This window comes from Cupressus sempervirens, chromosome 9 (genome assembly GCF_028749045.1).
Source record: "Cupressus sempervirens isolate cs-2001-9-10 chromosome 9, ASM2874904v1, whole genome shotgun sequence".
Taxonomy (NCBI): Eukaryota; Viridiplantae; Streptophyta; class Pinopsida; order Cupressales; family Cupressaceae; genus Cupressus; species Cupressus sempervirens.
In genome coordinates this window covers 146097145-146123247 of record NC_143126.1, presented here as the reverse complement: position 1 = coordinate 146123247, position 26103 = coordinate 146097145, and the positions used below count along the sequence as shown (strand labels likewise).

At 37.2% G+C, this 26103-nt stretch overlaps 1 protein-coding gene across 2 annotated transcripts in view; it reads right to left on the bottom strand.

Moving 5' to 3' along the window:
* Positions 1 to 26103, bottom strand: part of LOC149537931 (kinesin-like protein KIN-7N) — a 148182-nt gene that overhangs the window by 58567 nt on the left and 63512 nt on the right. For both annotated transcript variants that reach the window (XM_089799345.1, XM_089799346.1), the window contains exons 11-15: positions 10079 to 10147; positions 9931 to 9990; positions 9679 to 9831; positions 9469 to 9525; positions 8820 to 9113 (exon numbers count right to left, since the gene is read on the bottom strand). In XM_089799345.1, coding sequence (XP_089655471.1) covers positions 8820 to 9113; positions 9469 to 9525; positions 9679 to 9831; positions 9931 to 9990; positions 10079 to 10147 — 633 coding nt within the window. The remainder of the gene's footprint in view (positions 1 to 8819; positions 9114 to 9468; positions 9526 to 9678; positions 9832 to 9930; positions 9991 to 10078; positions 10148 to 26103) is intronic.

The following is a 26103-nucleotide window of genomic DNA, read 5'->3' as shown; positions in this document are numbered from 1 at the left end:
TATCCATAGCATCATTTGTTGTCTAGTTGACACTATAACACCAAGATGCTCTAGTGGTAGGAAAAGAATGGTGCACATGCCTTATCCCAGGCCATTCTCAGTAGAGGTTAACCCTTTCATCAACATTTTCTTACATTCTTAGATAAAATTTATAAACCCTTATCTCTTTGCTATTGTTTAGTTGGAAGTGACTTAAGAAGTTAAAGTGAAGTTTTTATCCTCTTCATAGACAAAGTAAGTCCCTTTGTGATAACCAATCGCATCATTACAATTGAATGAATGTTCACAACTGTTTACCGTTCAAGGTAAATGGAAACTTATCGCATTAAGGTATTAGAATGTTACGCAGAACAGGATAATTTATTCATATAAGCAGTATGCAACGATTACAATGATAATGATGATTCAATAGTCCCTTTGGACGATGTACATATACTTTCCCAAAGGGCTGACTCAACCATCACGCGCCCTCTCGGATACAATTTTACCTGTCAACTACAATATAGATTTTGTTAATGTTTTATAGCTTCAGTCAGATAAAACTAAAAGTGTAAATATAAACAACAAATCTTTGATAAAATACTACAAATTAGATATTATGAGTGAATATATACTATTAACATTAAAGTTTAAATGTATTCATATCTTATTAATATGTGAAGCATACTAAATAGAAGGTGGCATGTACTCTGACCAACATGGCACATCGTGCATGTCAAAGGGTCCACATTCCTACCCGTGATCAAGTTTATTAAGGAGAAGTTCAAGACACGTACCATCTAACATGTCATCTGTCATGTCATGGATCATTTGCTTACACTCCTCAACGCATCGTTAATCTTGATTATGTGCATTTTTGATAGACGACATGATAAGATGTTCACATGAAAGGGTATGTGTGTGGTTACGCTCCTTTATTATATTCCATATATAATGTGAGTAAAAACCTTTGTTTGAAAAGCATATCAGCTATATAATGTTATTACAAAGGAGGGATCTAACCTTAAAACATCTATATAAATATATTATATTGAATTTTTGAAAGTCTAATAATCTGATCAAAATTACAAATTTTACCGAGAACATCATACCCCCAAAAATTAAAGTCATCTCCAGATGACAAAATAGATACAACAAACTCAAAAATATGATTTAACAACTTAATCCATTAAATACATCAAAGTTCACAACTAAGAAGAAGGTCGCATCCCTAGTGTAGTAGATATTTGTGCTCTAAGCTCGTCCAACTTTGTTCGTAGCTCACCCACTTGTTCTGTTTGTGCCTTTAAATCTACCTCAGCCTCCATCTGAATCTCCAAGGTTGATTCCATCAATTTAGCAAACTCTACAAACTCCCTTTCCTTCTCCGCTACCACCTGTTGTAGCTGACTCTGTTGAGCCAAAAATGTTGTCCTCTTAAATTCCTAGGCTACTCTCTCTGACTCCCAAACAGCCTTCTTTGCAGCCAGTTCCACCTTCATTGCTGCTACCCTAGTAGCTAAATCCTCTTGAGCCCTCTCTGTCGTTGTTTGGTCTACTTGGCTCCTTCAAACGGTATAATAAGCATGCCTATGTATCTAGGCTATCTCCTTAGTTAGAGCCTCTATGCAGCTCTCAATACACGTCCTTCTCGTAGTGGCCTACTCCTAGCGCATCTCGGCAATCTCTACACTCAGCCATCCGCACTCCTCAAAACAAACTATAAAGGGTATTGGACATGCTACCCTCATGAAGGATACAATGTGCTCCAGCTCCTTTACCACTAAATCCAAGTCTTGTGTTTGTGCAAAGGCCATCACCTCGCAAGCCTGAGACACTACATCAACGAGGAATGTCTCCATAACCTCTCCCATCGCTATCTCTAGCCCCACTGTAGACTGTTGTTGGGCACCCACAGTCGTGTCCACTGCTTCTATTATCAGCTCAACCGTGCTAAGTGGTATCCCATCGGTCTGTGTCGGGTGACTCTCATCCACCTAAGTCTACGTGCCTACAGGATCTCCTTTCGAGGCTACTACTCGCGCAGGTGCAAGAATGTCTGTTGCTTGTGGTGTTGGGATAGGGTTAAATCTTGTACTCAAGTACATGTTCAACCTCTAAGCTCTACTCTCTTTGTATGACTCCTCAAGTGCAGCTAGCAATGTTGCGTCTACCGCAACCACCGCTTCCAAGCCCACTACATCCAAATGAACACCAGGCGTCCTCAAACCCTCACTTGTTGGTATCTCCATCACTCCCTCCTAAGTGTCCATCTCCTCATCTAGTATAAATAAATCAGCCCCTTCCTCTAGTACAGCTGGCAAAACCTCTCGAGCAGGCTTCATTGTTACCCCTGAAATGGCTGTCACCATCAGTGACGGATATGACTCTATCCCCCCTAAGCCATTGCGCCAAATGTTTACCGACAACAACAACAAAGAAGGAACCTTTGGATTGCCTCCTTTGAATGTGTAATTCACATACGTTGTTTAGCATTTGAGCATCCTTATTCAAGGGAGAGTTGGAGATTTGGTGTTTCATCTTGGAATACTAGTATTTAATTTTGTATGTGGTAATGGAACAAAACTCACTTCAATAGTGTCCCAAAGCCATGAGGCTATTGTTCCACCGAAATGAATCTATACATGATGTATAAAGTAGAAATAAAGGCCTTCCATTATCATTCCAAAGGATGGTCCACTTTCAGAGCCAAGTAGTGGCTTGATATAAGGCCTCTCTCAAGATCTTTACCATTGTCTCCAATATACAAGCTTATTCCTTATGGGATGTTCTTTTCATTGATTCATTAATATGTTTCCTTGTTTCTGATATATATATATATATACCCCTCGCTTTTTGGAATGAGGCTATTTCTCATTAAATATCTTGCAAAAATGAAAGGTTGCATCTCTTTAATGAAATAGAGACACATGCTTTTATAACAAACTATTTACTTGTTACTTGTAATAATATAGTTTGTGCCCTTATTATAGCATATTAGATTAACCTTGGGAAATTATAGTCATTTTTCTTAATCACTACCAATATAATTATACCAATCATGCTTGTATGTTCTTGTATTATACCGTATTAGGAGTCGTGCCAACACTATTAGGAGTTGCGGTACAATGTATACAAGATAAGCCCACAGCCTAAACATGTTATTTCAACTACAAGAAGAGCTCACTACTCAAACAAATAATTTACTGTTATGTTCTCCTTTCCTTTGTTTTGTCTACCGAAATAATCTCTATCAGACCTTGTAGACCAGGTCACGAACATCAGATCCAAATATCAACCCTCTAATCACTCAACAAAACCTCGGCAATGAAGTTTCCTTCCCTTCTGCACTGCTCTACTCAACTTTGCATTCTGCTCTTACTGTTGCTTATCATCAATCATCAACCATGTCATATGATAAAGGAAAATGTCCTTCCTTTATACCAAGTCCATAAAACAATTCCCTAAGTCAGTTGTTAGACCTTCTCAATTAATCATTATAGGACCACATTAAGAACACGTTACACTTAGCGATAACATTAATCTTCCGCCTTGCAGCAATAATATCTTTCTGTACACATAATATTATGATGACGGAACTTAGCCACATCATCATCAACATGTGTTCTTCATGTCCTTAACCTCGATCCTTAGAATATCAATTCTGCTAAGATATATAACAAGTTTACCCAAACATGTCTCTGTAAACTCTATCTCAGAACAGACATCACCAAAACTTACATAACTTCTTCTAGACTTATCATTTCTTCTGTCGATGTTAACTTCATATACTAGATACTCAAGAGCATCTCCCATAACCTCGGATAGTTATAATACTCAACTAGTCATTCGTACCAACATGATCTTTCCGCTGTTCGTCTGTCAGATACCACATAAAATTGCTATGTTGACATCAATAAAAAACTCAGTCATGAATGTAACATATCATCATAGTAACGTATCTACAATACTCCCCCATAGGAATATCATCAGCATTCATGCTTGCAACAATCTTGAAACAAGGGTCTCCTTTCTCTAACCTAACAATAGCCTCATAATTTATTTATAACCTCCTCAAATTATAACCTCCATTGAATTACAAGGGACCAATATATTGCTTGTGAAGGTGTTATTAGTATCATTGGGAATATATTTGAGTATTATTTAGTTGCGTTGTATCTAATTATGTTAATATATAAGTATCCATTGACTACTTGTTCTTTGGTATCCCAACTATCTTTTATCCATTGACTTATTTAAGCATATATCTTTCAGGTTTTGGGTTAAAGCCATTATTTGTTTATTTATTTATTGTATTTACCAATATTCGTGTAAGTATTACTGATCATTTACATTCAATATTTTTATTTATTTGTTGAGCTCACTTTCAAAAAAATGGCATCACAACTCAGCAAGCCTAGAATAATCAATTTGACAAATACTCACAAAAAACTCAAAAAATACTCAGCAACTTAGAAAGTCCTAAAATTTAAAGTCTCCTAGATTAACAGCTTTTCTGCAAATTTGATTACTAACATTCATTAAATTTAAATATTGACATTTCAGAAGAGAAAATACATGGTTTTATTGAAAAACTAATATGTCAGAAAGCATTTCAAGCAGCATTTTACCTGTGTCAACATTTGTTTCCATGTTTTTTGGCATCTATAAAAACAAAAGAGTTAAACTTCTGCAAACTCGACCAGCAAAATAATATATGTATACATATACGTACATGTACATGTACATGTTTATCCCTCACTTGATATTTTCTCCAAAAAAATAAAATAAAACAATACGAAAAAAATTAACAGCAGCCTTGCGTGCACAAATTTTCAATCCATTGACCAAATACCAATGTCCAGCTGAAAATACTTGTACTCTAAAAATAATATTACATTACAATCCCACAGCAAAACAATGCAATTACCAATCTTAAACACTGTACAGGCAGATTGGTCATAAGAAAATAGAGATTTAAACACAAGTGAGATACCCGTGTGATATCTCCACCAAGACAATGATATTCAGTCCAATGTTTCTAAGCTCGATGGTTTTCCTCCTCACACTCGCTGAAAGCATAAAGCTTCCCAAATAACTCTACAAGAGAGAAGAAAATTTAAATCACAAAACCAAGTATCTTGCAAATGAATCCTCTCCCTGTTTTTAAGCCCAAATAGGTGACTCTTCATATTCCCATCTTTGTTTCATCACTCCCTTTCTTAAATTATACTTTTCCCCTTAAGGAAATGAAGTGCCCATAATAATAAAGTGACATTTAATAATGTGAACTTAATTTATATAGTGACTCTATTAATCATTCAATTAAATCTTCAGGCATTAATTTCTCTCATTCAATGAACTCGAATATGTATGGGTAATAGCTCGTCCAAAAGGTCTTCACAAGATGCTCTTAGTCCGACCCTAAAATGCCAAGAATACTCAGTCTGCTGATTTTCTAAAACTAGGTATGGAAACCCCACTAAAACAATCCTGATTGGCCAACAACTAAAATTGTCTAGGCCGAAAATGAACTTATCCTTGAGAATACTCCATTGGCTCTCAGTACCAAGGCAAAACAAGTTATTGGCACAATGAAATTAACAAACTCTGTAAAGGGGACATGACTGTATATGTATATATGTATGTGTATGTGTATGTGTATGTGTATGTGTATGTGTATGTGTATGTGTATGTGTATGTGTATGTGTATGTGTATGTGTATGTGTATGTGTATGTGTATGTATATGTATATGTGCATATGTGCAGATGCAGATGTTGATGCATATGGTCGTGTGTGTGTGTAAATGTATGGTTGTTAAATGTCTTTTTATCGTAAGGGTATTATTACTTAATTAACTTCATAAGTGGTATAAGGTGACTTTAATGGATATTTAAGAATATATTTACAAAGTCACTTTATTATTCCCTAAATTAAATTAAATTACAAAAATACAAAAAAGCAAGAATTTCAAAGGTGTTCCCAAAGCTTATGGGTATGTTATCAAAGAGTAATTTATGACTCATTTGAGATATAATTGGTTTTATTTTCTATTATTAAATTAGAGAGTTTTTGGAGCCTACAACCCTAGGAAAAGCCTAAGGGATTATCGGTTCTGATACCGAAACTACTTGCTCTGGTCGGTGTTGGAGATATTATTGTCTTTCATAACATATTCATGATTGAGCTATCGAGGCCACACAATATCATTTAGCAACAAAATTTGCATGACATCTAGAGACATTGCAAAATCTTGAAAAAATAGAGGACACTATGATATTTGGGTATAATTTGCTAAGGAATTCGTTCAGAGGTTGAACTTGAATAAATATCATGAGTTGCAACATGAAACTTAACTCCAAGATCAAATCTGTCTTTTTTCATTCTTGATATAGGACTTCAATAGCTTGGTTTTAAATTTTGTTTCTAGATGTGAGCCTACTTCGATTTCACGAGGTCATTCTTGGTGTAGAGTATTTCTTACCTTTGTGCAATCACCCTAGTTCCATTAGTGTAGCGTTTTGTTGTCATGCATGAGCATCAACTTATGGTGTTAGAATTCATTCTCATTGAAGAAAGCTTCTATCATTGGCATAGTACTCCTTACCTTGTCACAACCAACTTTCTTCCATTGGCCTGGGTGCTAGTTGTCATGCTTGAGCATCTGACTTATGTCGTGAGCATCCTATACCATGGCGTAAGGACTATTACTCAGCATGGAAGAGTTATCTTTGGCATGACGATTAAAGCAAGCATGATATTTGTCTGTGGCCCGATCTTATTCAGATAGTGTCCATTTCCGTTTATTGCCGAAAGAAAAGAAGCTAGAAGCTACTATTAATAGAGTGAAAGCCTAATAAAGGTGCATACGCATTACATGCCCAAAGAGAGATCTGTACTTCATGTAGTTTCTGAGTATGATTTAAAGATAGCATAAGATGCATTTTGCAAATCAGCTCAGTTTATTATATTTCTGTTACTGTTGAAAGAACTTTATCTTTGATAATTTCTATTGCATGCATTATTCTGCAATTCTGAGCAATTCGAATATAACTATCATTTGCAAAACTGAAATTATATCCAAACTACCATCAAACAAACTGTGAAACTGTTTGACAATATAATTCTAAGTTTAGAGCAGAATTCGGATACAATTGCTGCAGAACTGACAATGAAATATGTGCTTTCTACACGTTTTCTGTATGAACAAGCATAATATGTCCCAAACCCAAAAATTATTAGCCATGTCCATAAAACTGAATTTGGAGCTGTACAAAAATTATCAGCAAGATCTTCAAAGACAGTCATTTCAGTTCCCGAAATTTAAAATGTTATAGATTTTTTCGGAAAGCAAATAGTTGAAACTTGAAACAGAAAACCACAGAGATCCTCTAATTCATATTAGATTTATTGCATCCTTCAATCATTATTTAACCAACTCCATATTTTAATGGTTCAATATTCAATAAAACGAAGATTTTTAAATTATTTAGTATTGTATAAGCCATTCAGCTTCCCCTCATTTTAAATATGCAACAAAAATTTACTGAGGATTTTAAATGGCAATACAAATTAGGTAATTGAGCCGAGTATTTTGTGTTAACTGCTTTAGTCAGATATATGTTAACTCCAAATAGAATAACCCTGTTTCAATTAGGACCATTCCAGCAAATCAATATCAACAAAAAGGGAAACAGCGGGAGTCCTAATTTTGAGATAAAACAGAGAGAAAGCCCCATTTAAAATCCTTTTCCTGTTCATTAAATGAATTTCTACATTCAACTATTAAATAGTGTCAAAATGCTACCTAAAATAAAACCTGGCAGTTCTCAACACTGCTTTCAGCAATGATCATACTGAAAGTGACAAGATCACAAGAAAAATCCTAAACAGAGGTGGTTTTGACAGTGTTATTAGTAAGGAAAGTTCTACCAGATTTTTCAACAAAGCTTCTTTATTACCATGGATTTTCAGTTCAATCCTAAGAATCTAGCAAATAAATTGATGAGGGCTTCAATGATTACTTGAACATGGCAAAAATTTCAATAGAAGTGTTCAGACCGATATGAGATAGAAAATACCAAAAAGAAAGCAACTGTAAAACTTATTTATTTTTTAGTATCATGTATAAGCTTAGATACCGATGCGGGCATCCTGGCTGGGAAGCGGAAGAGGATAATTGCGGAGGCGGATTCCGAGGTGGATATCTGTGGAAGCTACCTGGAAGCGCCTCCCAGGCATCAGGATGCGAGTGGAAGGTGCTTCCAAGTGGCTCTGCCGGGCATATGCTTCTATTATTTAATTAAAACTTAAGTTTTAAATCCAGTTTAGGCATGTAGAGAAGAAAGAATTCAGAATTGCTAAATTTGAAGGTTGACGATTATTGGTTACTCTGAGTAAGGAGGGCATTTGCAGAGCATTGTCTTGTGTTACAAGCAGAAAATGTGTCTCAGTGTTTGTATGGCAGCAGATTTAAATCCAGAGATCAATTTCTACTATGTTGTTTCTAGTTCAAGAGATCTGTGGTTTTTGACTGAGGATTTTAGCAATATCTATGAATCCTAGAACAACCCATCTATTCAACATTCAAGATTAATATTCAAGGTTAATGGAAATGCATATATATATATATATATATATATATATATATATATAGAGGCGCACACACATCCAAGTGCATCCACATCCCCCAAAAGACATTTCAAGCATCTTAATCAGGATTCACACCCCAATTGGTAACTTAGTGTATTAAAGCAATATCCAGCAATGCAAATAGTCTAAGTAATTTCAGAACAATTCAAAGATGAAAAGAACATTCAGTGCTGATTATAGAACTTACTGAAGACATAAAGCTTGGCACAGAAGAACAATTTTGATTAGGAGTGGACTGCAAAAAATCCAGCTCAGCTGTCACATGTCCTTTATTCATATTAATCCACATATCTTCATCTGCTACATTTTCAAAATCACAAGGAAGAGGGCTTCCATCTGGAAGTCTTGAAAAACTATGTTGTTTCTCAGAAGAACCGTCTAATAGGGACTCAAAGGGAGGATTCTGAAGCTTCTCCTTTCTTAAAGTGACACGGCATCCCAGTGAACTTTCCCTGCAGCCATTCTTTGCTGATCTCCCTTCCTATTCATATCAAAAACAGAATTAGAAAATCCCTGAAAGCAAGAAAAGCAAGATTATGTGTTATATTTGTCAGCTATATTTGAGAGTAGATGGGATACAGTCAACCAAAACAATCTTACTTAAAATGATTGTATCGCTTCATGTTATCACTGCCTAGTTGCCTATCAAGTTAATGTCGCAATCTTGTTCTACCCATGATGACTGATTGTTATTGGCCCACCAAGACTTAATATATACTATCTTTCACATTGTCCTTTTTCCCACTTTAGCATCTCCAAAACAATTAAAGGTTTCCAAAATCTTTTCTTGCATGCTTCAAGAAAATTGGCACCTCTTAAGTATCTTGGTGTCTCACCTGATTTAAACTCTCCAGGCTTCGTCGAGGAGCAAAACTATGTTCACAGCTGTTGAACTTCACAAAAATAGTAATAAATATTCAAATAGAAAAATATGAGTCTAATTTAGGTGTAGGAAATGGTCAAATAACTTGTTTAATGCAACAATCAGAAATAATACGAAACTATAGATAGAACATGAAAGGAATCACTAATTTGCATGGCCTTACCTTATATGAGTTTCTATCCTGATCTGAGTTGATGACTAGGGTGCTAAGATTTTCTATCTTTTGCTGTTGCTCCATGATACGACGATCACGATCCAATTGTGCCTTCCTCTCCTCCTCAAGCTCCATAGCTAGTTTTTCCCTCTCTAGTTCAAACTGCATCAAACCATTACCATGATTCATGATGATATCTGAAAAATTTATATTTATATTCAAAAGCCAAATAAAAATTCAACAATGAGTATCTACGGAAACCTTGAGCATATCATTGCGTAGTTTCAGAATTTCCTGTTCTAGGACTCCTGAATGTGATCCCTGCGACCCATATGCATAATCATGTCAAACAACTATGAATCATTTGTGTTTCCATTAAAAGAATACAAAAGCTAGTAATAACTTGAACCTGCAGCTTTTTGCGCAATTCTTCGATCTCCCTTTTCTGGCGTTTAAGTAAGGCGGCATCTGTCATTATCTGCAAAATGCAAGGTGCCATTAGCCAAGAAAAAAGTGATGAAACCAATATTTATTAGCTTTGACTATTAAAAAAGTTTCGGTTCTCAATTAATAATAGTCAAAATCTGGTTACTCAGATAAAACATTGTATTCAACATGTTTGTTTGCTTTCTGAGCTACGGAAAATTTAATCAGTATTAGTTTCAAAACAATATGTCGAGAATGTCGCCGTCCAGTCTGTAAAATTTTGCATGCGAGCAGTTATAAACTGCTTTAATGGTGACAAGTCTTTCAGTTCATCCCGATACAATTTTATTCAATTTGTTCATTATGTCATAAAGCATATATCCAGATCAGTATATCACATGCAATCTCAAACACCAATTCTGCATTGATAATTTGTCAATGACAGAAACGCTTTATAACTTTATTCTATCAACAAAATAATTATTTACATGCCCCAGGGCACTTCCTGCATTTTCAGACATAACCCTATAAGGGATATTTTCAGAGATGCAAGATTAAATCACAAACATCACCCAAACATCCCCAATTTGCAAAAACTGTTAAAATTTAAAATAAAAATAAAAAAACTCAACACACACAAACAAGATTGACAAAAAACAAGGACATAGAGACCATTAATGGTCTTCAAAGAGTTAATCCATCAGCTATTAAGGGTACGTCAAAGGAATAGTGTCCCGCTGAGGATGGGCAGGTTAAGATCAACTTCAATGGTGCCTCTAAAGGCAATCTAGGGCCATCAGGGATTTGTTGTGATTGTGAGCGATGATGCTGGTAATGGTTTGGTTCTTGGGGTTAAGAGAATAGTCAATGGATCCAACAACAAGGCTGAATGTATTGCAGTTGTGAGCGCCATTCATATGGGGTTTAAGTTGGGAAACAGTAGGCTCCATTTGGAAGGGGACTCTCAGCTGGTGGTGAAGGGCATTTCCAAACGGCAAATGGGAGCTTGGCATTTAAATAAATAGATGACACAAATTCATAACCTTTTAAATGAAGTAGAAGAGTTTAGAATAACTCATGTGTACAGAGATGCAAATATTTTGGCACAGGTTATCCAAAATTGGAGTGGCCAGTTCTTTGGCAGAGAAATATGTATTGTTTCAAGACTTTACATCTGTTAATGCTGCAGACTTGAATTAGATTTTGAGGCATTGTGATTTAATGTTGGTATGAGAGATAAGTGTCGTGCTCCACGTTTTTTGTTGCAGGTGGGCTGATGTCTGTTTTGTGAGGTGCGAGTACTGCCTTGTGAAAATGGCATGTGTGTATTTCCCATCCAGACCATATAATGATGCCTTTGTTCAATGTTTTGTGCGCCCTTTTAGACAATTCGATGGAAATTTTGGAGTACCTATTGTCTAGGTGTGGGATGTCGTTTTGAAGCTAGGATTTGATGTCGAGTGTTGGTGTGTGAATAGAAGCCATGGAAGCAAACTTTTCTCTAAAAACCTGTGACAATCGCTTGTGAAGTTTTTGGCATCCCAAGAGTGGGCATGGGGCCTTAGCCTGGAGGTGGGTCGTAGAAAACACAAGACAGCTCGTGTCAAGTCATCAGTGCCAACATATGAGAATGAGCAACCTGTATTGCACAAGTAGATACCGACTGGAAGTCGAGGTAGTCAAGTTGTGTGTATGACGGGCTCGAGTGGTAGAGGTATACGAGTCAATGTTTCTCCAGCACAGTAAGGCGAGGTGGTGGTTAGTGTAGATAAGATAAGATAAGATAATGATATTAATGTCTAACAAAAGACCAAAAAGAGGTCTATGGGACTGAAAGATTACAAAAAAGCAAGGCTGAAGCCAGCAAGAGTACACAAAGGTGTCCGAAGAAAAGCAACAACAACAAACAAATACAAGCAACAGAAAGCACTAGGAGGCTTTCTTGGGTGAGAAGAAATCAGTCACAGAATGATACACGTGTCGATGCATAGAGGTACTACACTGTCTCCGACTGTAATCGGCAAATTGTGTATTTTGTAGCCGACAGGGTGTTGTCGGTGAGATTTTGTTGCCGATGGGCCGACGAGTAGATTAGGATTGTTTTGTAGCCGACGGACCTCTTCTGGAAGGTTCACCGAATAGTATTTATACCCCGTCTGGGATCATTGTAAATCATCTTATCATAGCATAATGTAAGGTTCTGGCATATGCGAATAATCTAAGGAGTTCTATTGTTCATATTTCCATTGTCTGTGTGCATTTCTTAATTAACCTATGCAGTAAACACCGACTTGTCCCAAAAGACTTTTGCTGGTGCCTATAAGCAGAACGGGATCTGACGCATCTAGAAAGCTCACTAGACCGAATAGAGCTAGAGGGCCTTTTTACACCACGCAAGGGGGATAAAGCTGTAAAAAAAGTAGTAATGAGCTAAGTAGATGAGTGTCGGTGTGGAAGTAGAGTCTGAGCCCAATCGAGGCCCAATCAGAGCTAAGGAGAGGACCCCAAACCATAGAACCATAAAGAACAGTCAATCCAACAAGAGCATCTAGGAGAGATAACTTAGACGAGGTATCCTAAAAGTGATGTCAGAAGCATTATTTCTCAAGCAAAGCAAGAGAACCCATGCCCTTATTAACTCTGGGCTGAATAGCAAGTCTCATGCTAAAACGCGATCCAGAAAACATAACACCTAGATACAAATAGGATGAAGTAATCTTAATCTCCTGGGCTCGAAATGTGAAGTGAAGATAAGAGGTCTTTAAACAATTAAAGACCTTGATCTGAGTCTTACCCAAGCTAACCACCAACTGTCTTTGATCACAAAATAAAGCCAATCTATCAAGAAGTCTCTGTAACCTGTCAAGAGAGGAAGCAAGGACAACAATATCATCCGCAAAGAGAAGGATCGAGATCAGAACCTGATAAAGATAACAACCATCACCCGGGAGTGAAGACTCCAAGAGGAAATCCTCTAGCTCATCAATATATAACCCAAATAAAGTAGGAGAGAGAGGAAACCCCTGCTTAACCCCAATAGTACAATGGATCGGATCTGAGAAGCCAACAGGAGTCCGAAGTCTACCGACCACAGTCTCATATAATCTCATAATAGCAATACGTAGCATCTCGAAAATACCGATCTCCCTAAGTCTCTCAAACAGAGCCACCCTAGGAATAGAATCAAAAGCTTTGCGAAAATCAACAAAGCAATAGTATACATTTTCCGATCTGTGTCTGGCCTCCTCAATAATAGCCCGTAGCGTGAAGATGTGGTCCATAGTCTGATAATCCATCTGAAAGCCCGCCTATCCTCTAGCCCTACAACCAATCCTGTCGAGCTTCGCTGATAGCATAGTATTAAGAGCAGTAGCATACAGTTTGGCAAAAGCGTGCCCAATCATGATGGTTCTGTAGTTCCCCGGATCAGAGACAGGCCCAATCTTGTGAATGGGATGAATCAAGTGCCTAGACCAAGAAGCCAGAAACCCAATGTGAATCACTCTATTAAAAAGAATAGAGAGATAGGGACCCAGAACTGAGGCACCGAACTTGAAAAGCTGAACCAAAAACCTTCCTCATCAGCAACTCTACTACATTTCATGGATCTGATAACCTCAAAAATGTGGGAAGGGTGAAAAGGCAAATGAAACGAGGCAAAGGGGGGTGAATGGGAGGCTACCCAGGAATATCATAAAGAGCCATGGTATGCAACGCAAGGGAGTGAAAGTCAAGGATGGAAGGCAGAGGAGGATGATGGGGAAAAGAGTATGCCAAAAGAGTTGGGGATTGCTAACCAGTGTGGAGCAAAGTGACTTACACTTTGAGGCAGTGAAGTTACGCTTCTTACTCCGAAGCAAGCGGAGATAAGATGAGCGAATACTGGCCAAGTCAGTGGAGTGAGCCTCAAAAGCAGAGCGCATAGTACGATGAAAGGATTTGTAGTCTGAATCAAACCATTGGTTCATAGGGCAAGTATTACAACGCTTGCTGCGAAGAAGCAAGGGAGTGCAATGAGGGATGGAAAGGGTGGCAGACTTAAGAATAGCCGATGCGATTAAGTCAAACATGGAGGTGGCCTCGAACGAGTCAGAGAACCCCGAAGGGTCGAGGAGTTTGGAAAGATGAGCGGAGAAGAGGTCACGATCACCATCAATGAAATGGAAGTGAATGGGCAAGTGGGCGGTAATAGAAGAATGATGAGGTGACATGAGTGAGGGCGCAAAAAAAGGGGAGAGGCTACTATGAATGCTGAGGAGAGAGTGATCCGCAAGAGGAAGGCACAAGATGGTGAAACTGCGAAAACACGGGATAAAGGAGGGATAGGCAAGAACATAATCCACGATACTAGCACCACCACCATGAGGCGAACAAGTGAAGATCTCAGAACCAGGGAAGCAAGAGAGGGCATTTAGGATCACCAAACCAAAAGAATCACAAAACTTCAACACATGTCTACCATACACGAATAACGGCCCAAGAGCATCCTTAGAAAGTCTATGAAGCCCTAAAGAAGTAGGATCAATCTCAGTAGAGCAGATGGGGTTAGAGCGATGATCATAAAGTGGAGTTTGTAGTGCTTTGCTTCTCGCATTGAAATCCATGAGAATAGTAATGTCCCCCAAGGCAGTAAACTGAGAGATAGTCTCACAAAGATGAATAAAAGGATCATCGTCATTGGTACCATGAATAGCATTGTGAGATACAGCCGGTGGAAAGTAGCAAGCAAGCAAGTAGATATCCCTCTGACTAACACTAACGATCAATACGGACCCACATAAATCTGGCAAACAAATCTGAGTGTACGATAGAAGTGCTACTGAAAATATCATCCTTAATCAAACAAGCCACACCCCCTGAACCCCGCACACCACCCGAAATACGAACCTCCTCCCTAAAAACGGATAACCACAGGAAACCTGTGACACCTGGCAGAGGACGCACAGGACTCTCGTGAGTCTCTAATATGACAAGAGTATCGGCAAAACCCACAGCATCAAGAAGAAGACCAAGTAAGGACAATAAAGATCCATTACCATTCCACCAGTTAACAAGAAGGGAGCAAGTGGGGGCCTCCCTCTTGTCTGACTACTGGTGGGACCGTCATTTGGCCTTGGGGGCCTGCCTCTTTTCCCAACCACTTGGGGGAGAATCTCTAATAACAGCTCTCAGATTTCTGATAACAGCCCATTTACCATCCAGCCTAGCTTTAGCAACAATACCACGAGCATGTTTGAGCTCTGCAACCTAGGAGTTCGTGAGATCTTCATCCAAGAATATCTTCGGAGGAAGGGAAAACAACTTCCTCTTAGCACGGAGAGCCTGAAGCCTGTCTGCCAGTGAAAAGAATCTGATAAAAAGGACATCCCCATGTCCAAACCAGCACCGATCCAACACAATCTCGATAAGACCAAGTTGATCATAGAGGAAAGAGTGTCCCACTACGAGAAGATCATGGGTAGAGGGGAGTCCACGAACCCGCAGATTGAGCTCACGAACCCACCTCACACGCTCATTCTCAATCTTACCTTGCACCATTTTATCAATATTGGCCAGAGGTTGAGAATTTGTGTTACTACAAAGAGAGGCCCATGTCTTGACTTTTTGTTCTGTATCAAGAATAAGCGAGGAGTGTTTAGCTACTATGATGGATTATTGTTCTTTAATGGCATCAAGACCCTCCAATTGTGTGATGATAGAACTGATATTAGCTTGCAAACCCATTGTCTCCTTAGCAAAAGTATCTGAGAAACATTGAAACCAGGCAATATTAAAGGTGGTGGCACCCTTAAGTTCGAAAATGATAATACTAAGGGAGGAAATCTGTTCTCTCAATTGAACATTGTCAGATTCAAGTTTTGCAATTCTGTCACACAACCTCCTCTGGTAAGTTTTGATCTGTTGGCTCTAAGTTGAGTCTGATTCCATACTGTCTGTCATAACAGACAGGGAGCAAAATCACAGCCAAAATAGCAGAGATCACCGTATGAGAGAAAAGTATTGCCTGCCTATACAGCAATAACCCCTGCTAGAACAAGTAACAAAAATATCAACAAAAATGAAACGACCTACAATGCCTGAGAAAACCCGACCAGTAGCAAATCATTGGAGCTATGAGAAAACACGGGTTGCAAACAAATGGTCGCCACGGGAGAGACGCGTCACTGGAGGTCATCGCATGTCTCGTGATCACAGTTGCGACAAGATCACACTCACAGCACAGGGGTTACAGTCGAGCGCGTAGGGATCCTAGCCACTCGTGGAAAACAATCACCGTAGCGGGGATGGGACGATCACTGGTTGCAAACAAATGCTCACCACGCGAGTTCCAATCGTAGGCCCAGTCACTGTCGCAATCACAGAGAACGCAAGCATGAAGCTCAAAAACGACGCCCAAACACACGCAAGCATGAAGCTCAGAAACGACGCGCAGGCATGAAGCTCAAAAATGACACCCAAACAGTCGTGCGAGGGTTACAGTCGAGCGCGCAGGGTTACAGTCGAGCTCAAAAACGACACCCAGACGCGTAGGTAGACGTGACCTTGTTGGATTGTGATGTGAAAAAGAATTGCAGAGGTGGACTATTTGCACAAGCAGCTTGAGCTGAAATCTCAAATTTTTTTTGCCCGGAGGCACCCGATTGATTCAAATGACGGGGCTATGGGTTCTTCAATCCTTTTTGCATCAATATCATTATGTAATACCTGAATTTGTATGGGTATAGTGTTATTTGATCTATATTTTGATATGGTGTTCATGGATAAATTCAGCCAATAGGTGACTTTTCATGTAAGGTGTAATCATTGCTGTAATCCAAAATTTCTATTAATAAAAGACATTACCAATATAAAAAAAGCAGGCATAAAGAGCCTGTCAAAAGCATAAATGCTGATAATATTCCTATGGGGGAGTACTTTAGATATGTTACTATGATAATATGTTACAATCATGATTGAGTTTGTCATTTATGTCAACATAGCACTCTTTTTTGGTATCTGACAAAAGAACAGCAGAAAGATCAAATTGATACAGACAACTAGTTGAGTATTCTCACTATCTGAGGTTATCGGAGATACTTCTGAGTATCTAGTATATATAGTTAACGTCGGATGAAGAAATGTTAAGTCTAGAAGAAGTTATGTAAGTTTTGGTGATATTTGTTTTAAGATAGAGTTTATAGAGGCATGTTCTGGTAAACTTGTTATATCTCTTAGCAAAATTCTTATTCTGAGAATCAAGGTTGAGGATGTAAACAAGACATGTTGATGATGATGTGGCTAAGCTCGCTCGTCATAATATTGCATGTGCAGAAAGATATTCAAGTTGCAAGGCGGAAGATTAATGTTATCGCCAAGTGTAACGTGTTCTTAATGTGATCCTATAATTATTAATTGAGAAAGTTTAACAGCCGACACAGGGAATTGTTTTATCGACTCGATATAAAGGAAGGACATTTTTGTTTATCATACAGTATGGAATTGTATTGATCAAAAGTGATTGTAAGCAACAAAAGGAGGGAAATGTGAAGTTGAGCAGAGCAAAGCGGAAGTGAAGGAAACTTCATTGCCAAGGTTCTATTGTGTGATTTGAGGTTGGTGACCTGGTCTATAAGGTCTGACAGTGATTGGTTCAATTGATAGAACAAAGGAAAGAGGAACATAACAGTAAATTGCATGTTTGAGCAATGAGCTCTTTTGTAGTTGAAATTGCATGGTTGGGCAGTGGGCTCTTCCTGCATAGATTGTACTACAACTCCTAATAGGATTGGAATCTCCTAACAAGGATTCAAAATCTCCTAATAGGGACTCATATGTACTAAATGTTGTAATAGACTTCTAATAGGGTACATCCTCTAACAAGTAATATTTATATTAGCATATCATCTTGTGGGCATCATTCCAACCGAGGTTTTCCCTCTGATAAAGGGTTTCCCTAGTTAACATATCTAGTGTAATTGTCTATGTGCATCTTATTATGGTTTTTGTTTACTTTGGTTGAATGGTTAAGTTTATTTAAGGAAGATAAATATTTTAATTGTTGGATAACCGATTCACCCCCCCCCCCCCCCCCCACCCCCCCGTCTCAGTTATTTTGTTGAACAATTGTTTCTAACAATTAGTAATAGAACATCAGGTCCTTGAAGATAAAGTTTAACAACTTTGGGAGATCCATGGCAAGAATGTTCAGAAAAGATAGTCCTACATCTAACAAAAGAAATTTCACCACCTGAATGGTCGAAATTCTTGGTAAGTTATCAAATTTGTGTAAAGAGCAGGGTATTGAGTTTCCAAATCCAAAATCCTTCTACTGTATACATAAGAATGGAAGCTCAAGCAAAGATAGATCCAAATCCCAAGCAAACATAAAGATAAAGGAAGGTATTGATCAACTTACAAAAAGAAAGCCAGAAGGTATGAAAATTTTTGTTTGTTTGACATGTAAAGAGTTTGGTCATTTTTCGAGTAGATGTTCCAAAAGAGTAAGGAGTCGAGATTGGTTAATGAAGAGCAAGCATTAGAAGAAACAGTTTTGGAGACTATTATGGAAAGTGCAAATGTGAGAATTGATGAGAAATTCAGGATACAAAAGAGAATAGTTGATTACAATTCAAATGATGTTGTTTCTACGCCAAGGAATGATGAAGTATTTCTTGAGACTAACAATGATCTGTAGAATGAAGGAGAGCCAAGGCAGTATTGATGACAAAAAGAGCACCAATGGTGGAGCCTCCTTTCTTGGAGGAAGATTGGTTTCTTGGCTAAGCAAGAAATAGGATTGTACATCACAAAGTACAACGAAAGCAGAATAAGTTGCAACAGCAAACAATTGCAATCAAATTCTTTGGATCAAGCAGATGCTTAAGGATATACGGATAGAAATCAGTGAACCTATTGTCATACATTGACACAATACAAGCATAGTACATATGTCAAGGAATCCAGTGTTGCTTTCGAAGATGAAGCACATTTCTATCAAGTATCACATGTTGAGAGAGAAAGTTGCATAAAAGGAAATTAGATTGGAGTATGTGAGCACTAAAGAGCAGATTGCAAATATATTCACCAAGTCTCTTCGCAAAGAAACTTTTGAGTATTTGCAAAGTATGCTAGAGGCTAAGCCCCTTCCTACATCAAAGTAGATGATGCAAAAGTGCATCAGTATAGTGTAACAGAGCACCATTGTTTGTCTAGACTGAATTTTGATGCTTCCTGTATGGGGGAGTATCTTTGATGGTCAAAGTCATCTAGGGCTCTTGTTGGATGTTGTTTTGAACAGAGTCTTTAGACACTTGAGCTGGTAAGAATTAGTTGCTGCAAAGTTTGATGGTTGCTGAAACCTTTGACACTGATGTCAATGGCGGAGAAGTAGGCATAAAAAACATCATAGGGGATAAGTAACAACATCATGAGGAAATGGATCATGGGGAGAAGCAAAGACAAGCAATAACAAGTATAGCATTTTCGGAAGAAGTACAACACTGAATGACAGTTTGATGGAAAGCACATTGAGGTATATCAATGGGGGAGAATGATTGATGAAGAGGATTTGAAAAGAAAGATTAACAGTCTTTTATTAATATTCTTGGAACTAGATGTTTTGCATCTATGTTGCCATCAATGCCAAAGACAAAGATTGTTCGAAGCATAAATGCTAATGATATGGGTAAGTATTGTAGATATGTTACATTCATGACTGAGTTTGTCATTGATTTCAACATAGCACTCTTTTTTGGCATCTGACAGAAGAACAGCGGAAAGATCAAGTTGGTACAGACGGCTGGTTGAGTATTCTCACTATCCAAGGTTATTGAAGATACTTCTGAGCATCTAGTATATGCAATTAATGTCGGATGAAGAAATGTTAAGTCTGAAAGAAGTTATCTAGGTTTTGGTGATATATGTTTTGAGATAGGGTTTACAAAGGCATGTTCTAGTAAACTTGTTATATCTCTTAGCAGAATTGTTATTCTGAGAATCGAGGTTGAGGACGTGAAGAAAACATGTTGATGATGACATGGCTAACCTCACTCGTCATAATATTGCGTGTACGGAAAGATATTCAAGTTGCAAGGCGGACGATTAATGTTATCACTAAGTGTAACGTGTTATTTTCTTAATGTGGTCCTATGATGATTAATTGAGAAGGTCTAACAGCCGACTCAGGGATTTGTTTTATTGACTTAGTATAAAGGAAGGACATTTTCGTTTATCATACAGTATGGAATTGTATCAATCAGAAGTGACTGTAAGCAGCAGAGAGAGCACAATGCGAAGTTGAGCAGAGCAAAGCAAAAGTGAAGGAAACTTCATTACCGAAGTTCTATTGTGTGATTCGAGGTTGGCGACCTAGTCTACAAGGTCGTACAGTGATTGGTTCGATTGACAAAACAAACGAAAGAGGAACATAATAGTAAATTGCATGCTTGCGCAGTGAGCTCTTCTTATGGTTGAAATTGAATGTTTGGGCAATGGGCTCTCCTTGCATATATTGTACTACAACTCCTAACAGGGTTGGCACAACTCCTAACAGGATTGAAATCTCTTAACAAGGATTCAAAGTCTCTTAACAAGGACTCATATGTACTAAATGTTGTAATAGACTCCTAACAAGGTCCATCCTCTAACAAAGAATATTTATATTAGTACATCTTGTGGGCATCATTCCCACCAGGGTTTTCCCTTTAATCAAGGGTTTCCCTAGTTAACATATTTGGTGTAATTGTCTATGTGCATCTTATTATGGTTGTTGTTTACTTTGGTTGAATGGTTAAGCTTAGTTAAAGAAGATAAATGTTCTAATTGTTGGATAATTGATTCACCCCCAACTGCCTTCTCAATTATCTTGGTGGGCTATTGTTTCTAACAATTGGTAACAGAGCATCATGTCCTTGAAGATAAAGTTTAACAACTTTGGCATATCCATGGTGAGCATGTTTTGGTAAACTTGTTATATCTCTTAGCAGAGTTGATATTCTAAGGATCGAGGTTAGGGACATGAAGAACACATGTTGATAATGACGTAGCTAAGTTCTCTCGTCATAATATTACGTGTATGGAAAGATATTCAAGTTGGAAGGTGGAAGATTAATGTTATCACGAAGTGTAACACGTTCTTAATGTGGTCCTATAATGATGTTTTGAGAAGGTCTAACTTCCGACTCAAGTTTTCACAAGATCATTGAATTACTCACACAACATCCACTGTGAACCATATTAGAGGGTGGGTCCACCATGAATATTACCAAAGGGTGGAACAAAGGTGAATATTCATGGTGGAACAAAGGTTTTCATCTCAAACTTTTCTCTCTCAGAGAAGGATGCATTAAGAAATCAAGATACATCTTGGGAACTCACTGATGTTGAGTTTCCCTCTCAATAAGGGCTCTGATCCATAACTATGAGTTTGTCTTCAACAATGCACAAACTTCACTTTGTTAGAAGGCTTTGCAGAAAATATCGATTGTCAAATCTTTTATGATAATGTGCTCTGAATGAATAGCATTCCAAGTATTCATTTATCGTTTAGTGATTCACATAAAGGCTTTTCAAATTACACATTTGAAACTTCATCTCATTAATTATAGTCTTTTAACTGCTACAGTTTTTTGATCACAAGAGAATCCATCTCGACATAATCTACTCTGTCTAAGTCAATCCGACCAAGATCTTTAAAAGTTGACTGAAGCATATCCTCTATCTGCTCACTATCACGAAAGCATACCTTGATATATAGTTACATGAGTTAATGTGCAACAGTGTGGATGTACGCTCAGGCTCAACAATCACCAGATATTAAGATAATGTGGTTCACTTCTTAAGCTTCAAGTACATGCATCAACCTCTTGACCTCTTTATCCAAGGTTGCCTCTAATGAGCAATCGAACTCCCTCTAAATCAAATAACAACCTTCTGATCTCCTGACAAGTATTAAGTTCTTCCTTCCTTGAATGTAATCTCTTAAGCCTTTTAATTCATTATCTTTACATATATTATGCTCCTTGGAATTTCACAGCAAACTTGTGACAAACTACTAAGCAAAAATATATAGACTTTGGTTACCAAGTATATTCTTTCCACTTATCGAAATTTAGTGACTAATAAAGTCATATCCCTTGCGTTGGTAATGGGCCCCGATTCAAATAATCTTGAAGCGTACTTGTCCGACATAGGTGATTATGTAAAAAAATTATACTCAAACTTTTGTAAGTTTTCAAAAAACGTCTCTAGCTTATATCCACCTACAATACGTTTTGGAGATCTCCTTTGTGCTTGACTATTTTAGTGGGTAATGCATCAAAGATAGCATACAACCCGAATGGGGATCGCCAATGTCACTTGCAATATTTATTGCCTCCAAACCCTGAAGGCAACCAATTATGCCTAGAACTACTCCAAGGACTCCATTATTTGAGCACCACAAATGACATGGAAAAGGAGGTAGCTATAGGGTTCTGCATTGCCCGAATTATGTAAAATCCCTCAATGTTACATCCCAATTTTTGACCTAACTTGAAATATAGCCGTTGAGGTTCACATGAAATCAGCTGACAATTTAATTTGTTATATCTGGCGAAATGGTAAGATAGTTAGTCATCATGATTTCAAGTGAAGATGGCATGTTAGTTGATCATTAATCACGAATTCATGGAATTAAGAAGATGGTTAACCTTTGTGATTATTTAAATAACTTATTATGATAATATAATTTAATGGTGGAGAATTTCTTTGTAGGGAGCATGTTAGTGGGGTAGAAGCATTGTCAGAAAAGAATTAGGCAAGAGCATCACCATCAGTGAGTAGATGCGTAGAGGACCTAACAACTTGGAACAAAATACATCTATGGGACCCGCATGAGTTATTTAATAAATAATTTAATTAATATAATTGAGTTAAAATATAATACGTATCTTAAAGGATTTTAATTTATCTTTCGTCATATTATTTTGAATAATTATTTGTCATATTATTTTTAATAATTATTTATATATGTGCATATAATATAAAATTGATTTGGCATCATTATAATTTAATAATTTAAATAAGTGATTGTAATAATGTTCAAAATATAATAATGTTTGGAATTATAATAGTCGAACTATAATTTCTTACTTTTAACCAATTAACACTTGGCATTAAAATTGATTTAATATTTGACAATTTGAATTGTATAATCTTTCAACTTTATTTTCCAACCTTTTATTTATCTTTCCTTCTTTTTGTTTTAATCGATTTAATGCTTTGGAATTCGAATTTATGGAGGAACCGAAAAGTCTTCTTGTAATTGATGGAAGTTGTATAGCCAAGCTCTTTCTTTTCTTTTTCTTTATTTAGAGTCTCATGATCGTATCTCATCACAACCCTTTTCACTATTTCTTTATTCTTACTCATTGTTGTCGATGTCTCTCAAGAAACTGAGAATAGTTTCGTCTACGGTTTAATCTGACTATGAATAATTTTTAACTGAGTGTGTTGCCTTTGTTTTATTTCTCCTTCACATTTCTTGCTGTGGGAATCCAAACCGCTTGTGGAGCCGAACTCTCGATATTAGAGCTACTCAAACAAAAATTGAAGTGTCAAGTAAGATCGCCATTGAACCAATGTATGCCTTCTTTTTATTTTTTTCTTTGTAATGATAAGCTTGTCAACAATCATAAAGTATCTGGAAACTAATAATAATATAGAGACTTGTAATTTTTTAATTATCTCCATATCACATGAACTGTATCTTTGTGCCATGTTGCATCAAATTCATAACATTGATATCTACTTATTTTCAAACCGGATTTCAGGGAAGAATATATAGATTTTAGAATACGTATACTTAATCATTGAAGCATATAAATCATGTGTAGATAAAAATCTTAGCTCCGAATGTAATACATTAATATACCAGTCGTATATCTTTTGCACCATTGATGCATAGAATCCATAACACTAATGCCTAATTATTTTTGACCAAATTCAAGGGAATATTAAATAGATTTTAGAATTGGAGTCTGTCTTTTATATCACTGGTGTTCTTTATTCATAATTGTGTATCCAACTTTCCTTGCATATACAGTCTAGTTACCTTTCTTTCATTTCCTGTTTTTCCTAAGTCAGCATTCTGTCTTATTGTTGATGCTGTCCTCCAATAAATGTAATAATGAATGGATAATGTGTGCAAGTGAAGTCTCATAGTCGGATTCTCACAAGGTTTGTTATCATGTTTCCAGCAGTAATATAGTCCATAAGTTTGACATAGTCATAGATAAGAAAGGTGGAAACTATAAAGATATCTATAAGACAATGTTCCCATTTGAATTATTTATTTCTCTCTTTATACCTTATGTGAAAAGGATTTGTTGTTAGTTGCATATTTGTTCTACAACAGTTATGAAAAATTGGTATGTTACCATCATGCTATGTAGGGTTGTTTGGACAATTTCCAACACCAGGTAAAGCATTGTAATTCTTGATTGTTTTTCATTGAGTATAATATCTATTTTCAGTCAGTATATAATGATAGGTTAGAGAATAAATCTAAAATATGTTCCAACTCTTTTCTTTTCTGATTGGATATCCATCCTTAGCCAGGTAGGCTTAATAGTGAGAACTATATATATTCTAGTTGTTGGTTTCTTGAAGTACATAAGCGCTTGTTTGACTCCAAGAATCGGTGAATGCGGAATTCATCTATGCTGGAATAAGCTCCCTTCTGGTATTCGTGCATTCTTAAAATAAGCTCTAGAATATCATTTGGAATTGTTTGGTTGACTTGGAAGAGGAGTCGAAATATGCATATTCTATGTTTGGTTGCAACAATTGAAATCGGAATATCACATGATTCAACTATTTCTGGATTTAATCCCTTTGCATCACGTTTGGGTCCTCCTCCATTTCATCAGGAACCCTAAATATGTTACATGTTCTAATAATGTTCAACAATAATCTTGAATGCATCTTCTTCCTAATCTCATTCTCATCTGCCGCATTTGCCCAAAAGTTTTCAAAGGGAACCTTATGTTCGTACTTTGATCCTCCTATTGATGAGATCTTGTTCTAAGGATCAAAATCATTCCTTTTCGAATAAAGCAAAAGACTGAAGAAGTGGAGCTCATCTGATGATCTCTCTGCAGCCTTTAGACATGGGCATACCTCGGTTTGCCCTTCTCCTATGGAAATTGGGAACTATAATCCCAACTTCTTCCCTTTCTGAATCTTGTCATAGGTTGTAAGTTGTCGAGTAAGCTCTAACAATACCATGTTATCCGTTGGGTACCTGGGAAGTTTGTATGGCTCCATGGAGAACCCTTGAACTCAGATGTATGAAAAGGTGGGAAACTGAATAAATCACGCACCATATTCTTTGACCAACTTCATTGCACCCACTGACAATCTTATATGTGGCCTTTTTTGTAGTGTTCTTCCTATGCGCATGGCAAATATATTATTAACCCTCATGTAATCATCCTTTGAATATAAATGCAATTGCGGGTAGCACTCATGCACTTTTAGGTGTTGAGTTCCACTTCCAATCGATCCTTTGCATCGTAGTCCCTCATAATTCATTCTCCATGCTAGCATGTAGATTACATATGAGCTCATGTAAAATTTCCTTGTATGCTCTAGATTCATCAACTGTTCATTCAAATTATCACTTATGAGCCCAGCCCAATCTATTCTGTCACCTTTCTCCATCACCTGCTCAAAAAAATACCACATCCAACATTCAAATCTACAAGAATGAGGCATGCCAAATATGCGACTCAACATCATGATCATGTCACTATATTCCCTCTGCAAGTCGAACCATGCTATCACCTTAGGAATCTTGGAATGATGTGATCTATTCTTTTTCAACCATCTTTTGTTGATTATTTCATCACAGAAATGGAGTCCAAAGGTGTAGATTCTCAATGCTTGCTCCTGTGTTTTTGTGACCATGCTTGGGTGAGAAGGAATTCCGAACGCTTCAGAACTGGATGCCACAAAAAAGTTTGCTAGAATATTCCGTTCAGAATCCCT